General features: G+C 49.6%; 1 protein-coding gene across 16 annotated transcripts in view; it reads right to left on the bottom strand.

Moving 5' to 3' along the window:
- The window catches only part of TMEM164 (transmembrane protein 164), a 176,612-nt gene extending 171,667 nt beyond the window's left edge, over positions 1 to 4,945 (bottom strand). For 7 of the 16 annotated variants that reach the window (XR_004348049.1, XR_004348047.1, XR_004348048.1 and 4 more), the window contains exons 1-2: positions 4,780 to 4,844; positions 3,395 to 4,064 (exon numbers count right to left, since the gene is read on the bottom strand). Coding sequence is in view for 9 of the 16 variants with exons in the window: in XM_032619616.1 (XP_032475507.1) it covers positions 3,395 to 3,784 (390 nt within the window). In the remaining 7 variants the exon portion in view is untranslated. Of the gene's footprint in view, positions 1 to 3,394; positions 4,065 to 4,389; positions 4,471 to 4,779 lie in introns of those variants that run through there. The other 9 variants (XM_032619627.1, XM_032619629.1, XM_032619630.1 and 6 more) reach the window with 9 other exon arrangements.
- Positions 4,946 to 12,910: the final 7,965 nt, after the last annotated feature.

The following is a 12,910-nucleotide window of genomic DNA, read 5'->3' as shown; positions in this document are numbered from 1 at the left end:
AAGGCCTTGGAAATAAATATTTTACAGACTGAAAAATGGGAGGTAAGGAGACTAACCACTTTCCCTCCAACTCTTCCATTTCCTGGCCTAAAGCAATACTGTCCTTGTTACAAACTTACACTGGCTCTGAGGAACAAGGCCTTTCTATAAAGCCATAATTGAGTCGGCCTGTTGAGAGACACACATCAGAAATGCCTCTGCTAAGCTCCCGCTTTCATTTCAGCTAATGTCTCCCTTTCCTTATTGGGACCTCTGAACTCCACAGAATTCACTGCCATAATATGGCCTAACTCAGCTAATTCACTTGCCAAAGCATTGCTTTGTACTCAACATCTCCCCTGTGGAATACACACAGTCACAGGAAACATTTTAACAACCCCCTCTCCAGGCTCAAGCTTATCTAGCATAACCCTAAAGAAGATAAAGCATGTGAAAGTGTCTTATAAACAGTTAAAAGCTAGATAAATGTAAAGTATTGCTAACCATACTTACTACCATTAGTCATTGCTGTAACTGAGTCAGAAAATTCCTTCCAACCATCTGTTGTTAAATTTCTTTTAAGGACTCACATGAACTTTTAAAAATCCATACGTCCCTGCTTCCCAGGAAGAGTCACAGGTAAGGTGTGGAAAGTTGGATTCATCACAGGCTAAGTCCCCCACTAGGCCGGAAGTTACTATTTAAATGACACAAAGCAGTGACTTAGGAGTAAAGGACAAAGCAGTACAATCCTGCTCTGGCCCAAGAATTCCTCAGCCTGACTCTGTTCTTTGTCCCCCACCCTCTAGCTTCAGAGTTTAAGCTAAGCACAGGACAACAGCAAAAGCACAAGTAACAGGAATCAGTCCCTAGTTCCCCAAACATCTGTCTCTCTGCAGCTGTCAGCCCCGAGTGCCAACATCATCTACGTGTGTCCCTAAGGGTGGCCTGGTCATGTGTACTTTACGGGGAAGACACAGGGAGCAAAAGATGAACGAAGATGAGAAGATGAACAAGGCCACCTGAAATCGGAAAGGAGGCCAAAAGCATTTCTAGAATAGCTCTCTGTGGCATCCCCGGACTCTGCTTAAGAAGAAAAGAATCACAGAACATAGGCTGTCAAGAGCTAGGAATGCAACTTTTTTGCCTTGTTTTGCAGCTGGGAGAACTGAGACCCAAGAAAAGTACTTTCCCCAAAGTCACACAACTAATTAATGCCAGAACGAAGTCTCCAGCGTCTTCTAAGAGCCTCTAAAACCTTCTGCACTAAAAACCATGGTGCTGGACTTCCCTGGTGGCACAGTGGTTAAGAATTCACCTGCCAATGCAGGGGACACGGGTTCGAGACCTGGTCCGGGAAGATCCCACATGCCGTGGAGCAACTAAGCCCGTGCACCACAACTACTGAGCCTGCACTCTAGAGCCCACGAGCCACAACTACTGAGCCCGCGTGCCACAGCTACTGAAGCCTGCGTGCCTAGAGCCCGTGCTCCACAAGAGAAGCCACCGCAGTGAGAAGCCCGCGCACTGCAACAAAGAGTAGCGCCCGCTCGCCGCAACTAGAGGAAAGCCCACGCGCAGCAACGAAGATCCAACACTGCCCTAAATAAATAAATAAATAAATAACTTTATTAAAAAAAAACATGGTGCTGCCAGGTTTGATGTAATCACACCAGCAGCAGCCCCAGTCAGGCTGAATTTAGTTCTTTGTTGACCTTCTACGTATGTGGTTGTCAGAGGCCTCAAGACCCCTTTGTAGAAAAGGCACCCTCTGACCCTCACCACCTGCCAACCAAAAAAAAGCTCTCCTGTCCCAAGAGCCTCACATAGCAGCGGCTGAGATGCGTTGTTTCCTTTCATTAACAAAAAGCCCATTCATCAAAAAAAGGAAAGAAAGAGGACAGGCTCAAATTTACACAGAAGGTCTAACTGGGAGAGCCCTGGGTTTCCTGTGAATGGCATCACTCCCCAAGAAGTCCTCTTTGGAAAATGCTACCCACTCCAACTCTGCTGGATGCTTATAGCCATCCCATCAATAAGAGCTGCTTTATTCCAAAGTTGTCTACACCTCCTTGCCACATCTGCAAGACTGGAAGGGGTTTGTGGCCATTCACATTTTACAGACTGGGAAACTGAGGCTAGGAACCTGCCATCAAAGGAGTTCCTAGAACACAGAGCTAGCAAGCATGCCGGCCACAAGCAGGCGGCGCCATGCTGATCAGCATCGGCCGCTCCCCAGAGACTGCCCTGCCATTCCGCAACCCCAAAGAGGGTAGATTACCTTTCCAACCCGGAAAGCTAATTCATCTTTTGGCTGCAGGCGAGCGACCTCCCATCCCTGGGCTCCACCAGGCCTTTAAAATGGAGATAAGCATCTCGACCTCCTGCCCCACACAGGGTTACCACAAGGCTCCTGAGAATAACCTTCTACAAATATAAAAGCAATAAAGATGCTAATGACAGGTTTCAAAACTGTCCCTGGATAAAACACACCAGGTTTTCCACAGCTTGAAATCTAAAAAAGATTTTTTTTTCCCTTTCTCCTCTTCCTCCTCCTCTATGATTTTATAGTTTTAGAACATCTCTCTACACAGGCTGAGTACAGAAAGACAGTCTCGCTCTTGGTCCTCACCCAGATTATTTTTATGTATCTGGCAACTTTCCTTTTCAGTCTCATTTGTTTTTCTTAGCGCCACTAATGGGAGGTAAAGAAATCAGCTGTCTGGGCACCCCTGGACCGTGACCTCAGGAGAGAGAATAAGAGTGGTAAGATGGAGAGGTTTGCAGGAAATAAATACCCTCTCACCATGGACAGAGAAAAGTTCATGAGTCTGCCTGGGGTCGGCTTCAGAGCGCAGTTAGTAGGAGCTTGGTGCTGCTCCAACACCGCAGAACTCAAAGGCAGACCTCACCCCGAGAGCGTAAACTCCCAAATGAAAGAGTCATTAAGAGAAACCCGTAAAAGGATTTCCCCAAAGTACGACAGTGCAGACCAGTAACCTTATGTGACCACCTCCAGGAAAGAATGTCACCAGGCCTCTGGGAAATTAACTGTGGCAGAGGTAATGGGGGAATGGGCCATGGTCCCCCACTGGTGATTCAGAAAGGGCACCTGGCTGGGGCTGGACTTCCTGCTTGTGAAAGACCAGGGCAGGCCTGGGAGGGGAGGGGTCGTGGCCTGAGTGCTAGTCTTTCCTAGTGCCCACCTCCACCGTGGAGCTGACGCATTGTGCAAAGGTAGAAGAGAGCCAAATCTGAAATCCGCACACAAACTGCCTCGCTGGAAAATCATTTGTGAGGGTCCCACTACCCGCAGGGATGAGGTGCTCTACACTGCCACGTGTCCTGAGCACACAAATGACTCTGATGGCTGAGGCTGCCCGGGGTGGGGTGGGGGGGAAGTCAACAGACTCACATGCATCATGGTGACCAGGTGACAGGGGTTGAGCAGGTAGATGACGGTCTTGGTGGCGAACTTAAAGCCCACCTCCACCCCGAAGGTCAGGCACAGGGCTACTAAGAGCAGATTCTTGCTCAGGCTCTCTTTGCCTTCCTCTGGCCGCTGGGTCACCTGCTCTGGCTGGCAGCCACGGCCACCCCTACCGTCCTCCTTCGTCTGCCTCAGGATGTGCCGCAGGGCCACCAGGATCTCCAACAGGGCCAGGGTCAGGACCACCACACTTTCCAGCAGCCGCTGCTGCCAAGAGAGGAAGGCAGCACAGTCGGGGCCCCCATTGCCTGCAAAGCTGGGGTCCACGCCCCCATAGAGCCAGTCCAGGAGACTTTGGTAGCTATACCGGGACATGATGCAAAGTGGTTCCCCTCGACCACCGTGCAGGAAGCAAGAGCGAGATGGAACACAAGCCCAGAGGGTGGCCCGGGTGGTGGGACATGTACGGAGGGCACACCCCCGCACCCGCACCCCCCTCCGGACACCAGGGCACCTAGAGCAGGGGACGGGAAGCTACACGCGAGGCCCGGGGCAAAGTGCTGGCTCTAACTTGTCCCCACGGCTGTCTGGGGAGCCCCCCGCGCTTCTCCAGTGGCCACCAACGAGGCAGGGTGGAAACGAGCCGTTGGCCAATCTAAAAGGAAGGAGAGGAAAAAAAAAAAAGGTCTCAAAGAGGCAATTGCATCGGGAATTTACGAGGCGGGGAGGGGTAACTAGCGAGGGAAGAAAAGGAGAACAGGGGCAGTGGCGAAGCAAGCAGGGGTCAGGGGAAGTCGGAGGCCGGGAGGGTCAGGGAGAGGGCCGAGGGGACCCGGCAGCGCGGCGGGAGCGAACCGGGGGCGACGGCGAGGGGACACGCGGAGGCCAGGAGGGGAGCTGGCGGGGCAGGGCAGGGCGACGGGGCTGGCGGGGACGCCGGACTCCTCGTCTCAAGCACTCGCCACAGGGGGATCGCTTACTCCTGCAACCGCGTGGCCGTCTCTGCCCGCAGCGAGCAACTTCGCCGCCGACTGGCCCCTCCGAGCCAATTTAGAGCCGTCCCTGTCCAGCCTCCCGCCCCCGGGTACACCCCCGAGCCCCCAGCTCCACCCCCCGGCCCAGACGCCCGCCCTCCGGGCAGCACCTCCCCCAGCCCGCGGCCCGCCCGGGACCTGCCCCCCTCGCGCGGGCAGCGGCGGGAGGAAGCCGGGAGGGAGAGAGGGAGGGAGGGAGGGAAGGCGGGCGGGAGGCCGGGCCAGCCGGGGGCTGGGCTCCGGCCGGCCCCCTCCCTCCATCCCGGCGCCGCATCTTCCCGCGCCTCCCGCCCGGCCCCAGGGACTGACAGCCGCGCCCTTCGGGGCTCCACTCACCGGCAGTCGGCCTGCAGCTCCGGCTGGGCACTCGCTTGGATCCCCGCGCTCCCCGCGCCCGGGCACTCGGCTCCCCCGGCTGCTGCCGCGGCCGCCGCGCACGGCTCCTCCTCCCCGTCTTCCTCCCCCTGCAGCCGCCGCGCTTGCTTCCTCCTTCTTCCCCTCCCTCTCTCCTCCCCCTCGCCGCCGCCGCCGCCGCCACCTCCCCCTCCGGTTCGGCTCGGCCCCTCGGGCCGCGGCCACCCCGCCTCGCCTCCTTCCCTCTCCCGCCTCCCTCGTTCCCCCTGCCGCTCCCACCCTTCACACCTCCCACCTCCCTCTTTGCGCCTCTCCCTCCCCTCCCTCCCCCGGGCTCAATCCCCGCCTCCTTCCCCTCCTCCCCGGCCTGCCTCGCGTTCGGCACTCGCCGAGCCTGCACGCGTGCACTGCCACCTTCTTGCACCACCGTCTACGGAATTCGCCTCCTCCGCGAAGCCGTTTGGACCGACTCCACCTCCTGCAACCCGGTTCTCCAGGGCATTTCTTTGTACACCGGGCACCTAGTAGGCGCTTAGCCAGCCCTTGCTAAGTTCTTGGGAGAATGGACGAGCCTGTCTAGTGATGAGCAGCTGGTCAAGCTTGGCTTTGACGGGGGGTGGCGGGGGGATCTGCTGGGTGTGACCTTCTACTGTTCGCCTCTCCTCCAGTCCGCCCTGAAATAGCAGACTCGGGCGGGGCCCGGAAGGCGTCTTCTCTCACCTTTCTAGCCACAGCCCTACTCTCCAATACTAGGACGAGGCTTCTTTTCCTACTTTGCCCGGCCCTTCCCCCTCCTGCTCCGCTCCAGCGTTTCTCCTTCTAACCTCCGGACACACAGCCCACCGCTGCCGCTGCAGTCTCTGCCTCTGCCTCCCTCTCCAGGCCCTCTGTCTCCCCTTTCTCCTGCCACGCCTAAGAGCTCAATCGTACTCTAGCTGGAGGAAAAGAAGCTTCCCCTGACCTCTTTCCCTCCTCCCTCTCTGCGACGGAGCAGCTGTTTCCCAACCTGAACTTGGCCGAGAGTCCTGCCACTGAAAGGCCTGCCAGGACGGTGTGGGTGTGCAGGGGCCCCAGAACTGGATAAGGGCTGCTGATTGAAACAGGAGCCCCTCTTCCCTGCTGCTTCCTACCCATAGACTGTGGTTTGCTTTTCTTTGGGCAAGGAAACGGGAAAAAGACCTGTTAAGAATCTACCTCGTGTTGGTTTAATATTTATTGAAAACTCAAAAAGAGAATATCCAGAAAAACACAGTTAGGCACCTCGCCTGGGAAACACTTTCTTGTGTTGGCTGCAAGCCAGACTCAAAACATAAAATACAATCTACTGTATTATCAGGCCATTGTCCTCCCATCCTTTCCAAGTCTGGTTTTCCCCACGTAACCTCAGAGCCAGGTAACCTTGTCTAATTCCAAGCTTTGTACAGCATCAACCATACACCTGATGCTCTCCAAGTGCTAATTAATAAAGAACAACAACAAACAAGGATTGATTCAGCGGCTCTCCGTAGGTGTTTTGTTAAATCCTCTGCACCATAACATTAAGGATAAAGCTGTGGAGCTCCTGGCAATGACTGCAGCCTGAGATCTCAAGTTCCTATCTTCAAGGAAGTAAGAATGAGGTTATAGCGCTCAGCAAAAGGCTTCATTAATCCATGCAGAACTTCCTTGGGAATTTGGCCTAGAGGGTCCTGTGTTTGCAAGATGACTGTCTTTAGTGACTGTAGCCAGGCCAACTTCCTCACCTGAGGCACAAATTCCTCTCTTGCCAAGTGTAGAATAGCCAAGCGTTTTGACGACTAGGATTCTAGTTCTAATTATGCCATTTACTTGCTATGTCACCTTGGGCAATTTACCTCTCTGTGCCTCAGTTTCCACCTCTCAACCGAAGGGTTATCAGTGATCTATTATCTAATTCCTAGGATTATGCACATTTAAAATGAGTTGAATTATGCAGCACATTATGTAGTATCAAGTGCATGAAAAGTGCTCGATAAATGCTACCCGTTAGTTATCTTCATCCAGTTCTGCATCTGCGCTGGCAGGCCTGCATGGGTGCAGACACACTCACATTCAGTGCCCTCCCCTACATCTGCATAAACAATCCTACCCAGCCTTCAAAGCCCACGTGAAATTGCACTCTCCCTACCCCCCACCTCCAGCTCCCAGAGCTCTCTCCCTCCTCTGAACTTCAGCAGCAGTTATTGCCTGCACTACTCATTTTATTCTGAATCACATACTGCCTTCCATTGTTCTCTCATTGTTAGTTCTGTCTCCCACACTCAGATCTTTGACAGCAGGGATGGGTCTTCATCTTTTCTAACCCCCCCTCAGCACCTAGCAGAGTGGCAAACGTAGTAGGCACTATGCACAGACACTGGGGGAGTGTTGTCCCCATAGGTAAAAGGCAAACAATGATTCAACTGAAATGGTGGGTCAGATTTTGGAAACTCATAAGCTCCAGACAAATGTCCTGATCATTTCCTTGCTGGGACAACAGGCCATTGGCTTCTTGTCTCCAAACCATAACAAGAGCACGTGAACTTGGTTTTTTAAGTAGAACCTTGAAGCGCAGTGATAAGGGAACTGGGACCTTGGGGAAAGTCATCTCTCCGTGACTCCATGTACTCAGGTAAAATGAGTGGGGTGGACTGGAATGGATTCTAAGATGCCTGTCGGCTCTACGATTCTATGATTCTAGGAACTCAGCCTTGCTGCCTTTCATCCAAGTCATCTTTGAACCTTAAGGCAGAAACCTGATCTAACTGGCTTGGTGATCCTAGCCACCTTTCTGCCTGTTGAGACAGTACCTTAAATTCTTTTGTCCAAAGTACCTTCCCAGCTATAAACTCAGCTGACCTCCTATGGAATGCAAAGAGTCAAATTATTACCTCTGTCATACCACGGACGAGCAGCTCAGAAAGGTGTAGTGACTTGCCTAAGATCACACAAGTTCGTGGCAGAGTGAGGGCTAGAATTGGGGGTTCAACAGCACGGACCAGAGCAAGCTTGCTCATTGACTTGGCCATCTGACCCTTTCTCCTCCTGCACTTCATATTCTTTGAATCCACTCCTGTCCTTCTACGCACAATCTAACCTGAAAGTCAAATGCGTGCATGATTGCCCACAAGCAAAAAACAATGCACAATCCCCATGTTATACAAAATGTTATCAATAAAAATAAACTGTGTGTATGGGGGAGAATGAAGAGAGAAGCCTTTGTCTTGATCTGACTATCTGCTTACTGCTTCTTTTTTCCCCCTCATTCATTCAACACTAGCGTTCATTCCACAAACATTTACTGAGCCTTTGTTACAAAATTACATATTGCATAGGAATATCCTAGACTTGTAGGCCATCTCTGCCTTCAAGGAGCTTAAGATCTAGCTAGGGAGACATGACAAACAAACAAGGAAGGCTGGATAACAATACAGGAGGGAGGTATGAATACAAACCATGCAGGTAAGAGCTGCTGCCACCAGAGCAAATCTTGCATATTTCAAGTGAGCTGCACAGGCAATGAGGGTAAGAATTCAGTAGTTCAAAACCAGGCAAAACTCACAGCAGTAAAGGGGAACAGAATCTGTCACCCCAGAATATGCCTAGTTGGCATAAGGATTATTGTAGACTGATTACTTTTAAGAAACAGCTGACATAGGAGAACTTACCCTTTTGTAAGAGATATTTACATTTATAAGGGAAATCTCCATTTTTAAATGTGTCTCCCTCTCTGTACAAGGTAGAGAAGAAAACTCTAGAAGCTCTCTAGAAACTCTTATCAGCAGAGGAGGCTACAATTTAAATCTGCATAGCAACTTTACCCTTGTTTACTGTGGTTTTCCTGGTCACTCACTTTGAATAGCTGGCTCCCTCCACCCTCAACATCATTTGTCTTTATAAGATGGTAGTTAAGGTGGTGGCTTGTGCCATTTCAGGGAGTTACTCAGTTTTCCTGGGTCTCTCCCATGTGCTGTATACAAAACGAGTCTCCCTAAAACTGTTTCCATGCTGGGTTTATGATTATCCTTTCTATCCAAAACTTGATTCCCTTTCCTGTCCTGCCCCTGTTCCCCTCAGGATTGAGGAGCATCAAAGAAATGGGGGGACTGAAACTGAGCAGGACCCTGCGGGGCCCTCCCCAGTACAAAAGTCCCTCCGTGTCCCCATTTCTTGTTTGTAGAAAAGGGTTTTAGTCTCCTAGGCCTTCCCTGAGTTCCAAAGAGCAGACTCAAGCAGTTACTAACAAGTTCATGTGCCCAGCACACAGTGAGGCCAAACAAACAGAAATGTCAGAGTTTGGAGCAGAGAAAGGTTTATTGCAGGGCCAAGCAAGGAGAACAGGTGGCTTGTGCTCAAAAACTCAAACTCCCTGAAGATTCTTGGGGAGAAGTTTTTAATAGGCAAAATTTGGGGTGAGGGCTGCAGGGTGTGTGGCTTTCTTCTGATTGGTTGGTGGTGAAGTAACAGGGTGGTGCTCCAGAAATCTTGCGCTCAGCCTGGAGTTACCATCCTCCACCTGGGCGGTGGGGGGGGGGGGGCTTAGTTCCTGCAGAAGAACTCAAAGAAATGCAAAGGTTGTTATGTATATTCCTTGAGGAGGAACCAGGACCCTGCACTATTGTTCCTTAATTGCTCCTCCTTTGTTTATACATTCCCTTACTTCTCTGATTAGCAACTGTTTGAACCTGCCCTTTGGTACTCAGGGAAGTTCTAGAGGCTGAAGCCTTTTTCCAACACAAAAGAAATGGGAGACCCAGAAAGGATTTGTACCCAGGAGGGCCTCAAAGGGTCCTGCTCGGTTTCAGTGAGGGAATGCAGAAACAAAGAAAAAGCAGGTAAACAAGAAAAGTAATGACAATAGTTCAGTGATAAAACAGAGTCCTAGTTCCTCCTCAAGAGATATACATAACAATCTGACATATATCTTTGAGTTTTCTGGAGGAACTAAGACACACACACACACACACACCCAGGTGGAGGATGGTGACTACTTACTGAACACAAGCACATAGACCCCAGACTGGTTGGAACCAGAAGGTTGATGATTAAGATTCCAGAAACATCACCCTGTTATCTCATCACCAACCAATCAGGAGAAAGTCATGCACCCTGCAGCCCTCCCCTCAAATGTTGCCTTTGAGGCAACCCTTCCCTTAAAATCCCTTCCCTGAAAGCCTTTGGGGAGTTCAGGTCTTTTGAGCATGAGCCACCCATACTCCTTGCTTGTCACCTGCAATAAAAGCTGGACTTTCCTTCACCACAACCTGGTGTCAGTAAATTGACTTTGCTGTGCAGCGGGTGAGCAGACCCAAAGTTCAGTCCAGAAACATATACAGGAGGTATACATGTTATTAAATGTCTGTTTGTTTTTCTCCTGTTGATCTGTCTTATTGCAAGGGAGTCTCAGACAGGAACCTAGAAGGGGAGAGGGAACATTATTTTTCCTCTCCTACAGCACTTCTTCTTGAGGGGCACTGACAGGGAAGGTGAAGGAAGTCTTCCAGAGTATAGGCAATGCTTATTTCTTGATCTGGGTGCTGTCACATGGGTGCACACATATGTGAACATTCATAGACCCCCAAACTTGAGAGTTTTGCACTTTACCACGTACCAGTTATACCTCAGTTTTGAAAAAAATTCAGAGAAGAGAGAAAACATCTAGAGCAGGAATTGACAGGAACTTCTTCATGGAGGTATTTAATTGGAGTTGTGAATGGATCTAGGCCAGTGGTTGTCAGCTCTGTCCATGAAACCAAGCAGGACCCTGTGGGGCTCTCCAAGGTACAGAAGCCTTTCCCTGTCCCCTGTTTCTTGTTTGCAGGAAAAAGGCTTCAGCCTCCTAGACCTTCATGAATACCAAAGGGCAGATTTAAATAGTTGCTAATCAGGGAAGGGAGGGGATGCAGAAACTAAAGAGGAACAATCAAGAAACTATAGTGCAGCCTCCTGGCTCCTCCCCAAGGGATATACATGACAATATCTTTGAGCTCTTGTGCAGGAACTAAGGTCCCCACCCAGGTGGAGGATGGTAACTTCAGGCCTAGCACGAGATTCCTGGAGCACCGCCCTGTTACCTCACCACCAACCAATCAGAAGAAAGTCACATACCCTGCAGTCCTCACCTCAGATTTTGCCTATTAAAAATTTCTCCCCAAAAGCCATTGAGGAGTTTGGGTTTTTTGAGCATGAGCCACCTGTTCTCCTTGCTTGGCCCTGCAATAAATTTTCTCTGCTCAAAAGCCCAACGTTTCAGTTTGTTTGGCTTCACTGTGCATTGTGCATATGAATTTGCGTTCAGTAATAGGTACACTCAAGAATCAACTGAGTAGCTTTTTAAAAATACTGACTCTGGGGCCCACCCCAGACCAATGCAATCAGAAGTTCTGGAAATAGGGCCTCAGTATGTTTTTTTTTCTTTTTTCTTTTTCTGTTTTAATTAAAGTGGAGAACTACTATGTGTCTGGTCACTACAGCAAGAATATCTAACTAAGGCTGATGAAACACCAGTAAGTGGTATACAGTATCTCATTTAAGCCTCATGATAGACAAACCTGAGAGACAGGTACCATTATTATGATCCTCATTTTACAGATGAGAAACTAGAGGCTCAAGTCATACTGCCTATAAGTGTCAAAGCTGGATTTCACCCTAGATCTGTTCACCCCAAAGCCTGAACCCATATACACTATTGCCTGGCAGCTGATCATGTCACTGGGGAAACATAGGCAAATGCTCTTGATAGACGAGCTGGCTGTCCATGAAGAGATCATTGCTTTTTAAATGTTCTCTTTTTTTATTGAGAGTTAACTTACATACATACACTAAGATGCATTACTAGTCTTAAGTGTACAGCTCCATGAGTTTGACAAATGTATACACCCCTATAATCACCACTCAGATCTTGATGTCCCACACCCAGTCAATCCCCACCCCCAGAGGCAACCATTGTTCTGATTTCTATCATCATAGATTAGTTTTGCTTAAACCTGAATGCCATATAAGTAGAATCATAAACATGTACTTTATCGTATCTGGCTTATTTTGCTTACCCTTCTGTCTGTGAAGTTCATCAGATCACTTCTTATGTCAGGAAATAAATACTAAGAGTATAGGAGATGCCAAACCAATTATACTTGGGACCCACCAGGGCTCAGGGCTTTCATTGCCAAGCTGGGAACTGTTGGAACTGGGAAGCCCCTTCTCTACCCCCGTCACTATAGTTCCCAGCCATCTTCCCACTGCTGATATTAACAGTGGGGCCCCCGTGTTGTATTTCTACTGAATTGTTCAAGACACATTAACCTCATACAACCTGGGAAGCAGCAGAAGCCAGCTTCCTGGAGTCAGAGAGAGGTATATACTACAAAGAAATTGGCCTCTGGACTCCAGGAGCCCCAGGAAGATTTCCAGTCCTCCCAGTTTTGGAAAGGTCTCAAAGAACATTAATTAACATTTGGTAGGAGGTGGGGAGGGCATTTCTGCTGCAACCCCACCTTAGTAAAGTTTAATAAAGTCTTTATATTCCCCTCTACTTCCCATCAGAACTGAGCCCAGAATGCCATGGCTGATCCCCAAATAACACAAATTGGACACAGCTACTCTCTCTCTCCTTCTGTCATCCTTCCACCCCAAGCTAATGCCAGCCTCTTGTGCTCAGCTACTCTATTTTTGTAGGCAATTCCAAATTTCTAGATTTTCTAAGTCCATTTCTATGTGCTAGCCCTTCTTCTCATGGTAGAAACAATACAACTCTTTTTAATGGGTTTAGTCATATGGACACAGCTTTACTCTCTCTCTGTTCAGGGTCTCTGGCATGAGGCAACAATAACTCCAACTCTCACAATGTGCAGAGTTCTTTCATCAGGGCTGTAAAAGGCGGAGAATCACAATCCTTGCACTCTATTTCCTGGCTTTATTTTAAGGGTTTCCTTTCTATAACCTTGAACTTTGACCTTTGGACTTTATTTGTAAGTCTCCTGGAGTCTCCAGACATCAAGCTAACTTTTTGATATGGTTCCTTAGTATCTGATGGAGTTTTTTCTTTGATTGTTTGCTTTGTTGTTTGGCTCCCTAACTTCTAACCTACTTTGATCCCTCTAGCAGCAATTTTCACTTG

This window comes from Phocoena sinus, chromosome X (genome assembly GCF_008692025.1).
Source record: "Phocoena sinus isolate mPhoSin1 chromosome X, mPhoSin1.pri, whole genome shotgun sequence".
Classification (NCBI taxonomy): domain Eukaryota; kingdom Metazoa; phylum Chordata; class Mammalia; order Artiodactyla; family Phocoenidae; genus Phocoena; species Phocoena sinus.
The sequence above is the reverse complement of the archived record's forward strand: the minus strand, read 5'-3'. Positions and strand labels throughout refer to the sequence as shown.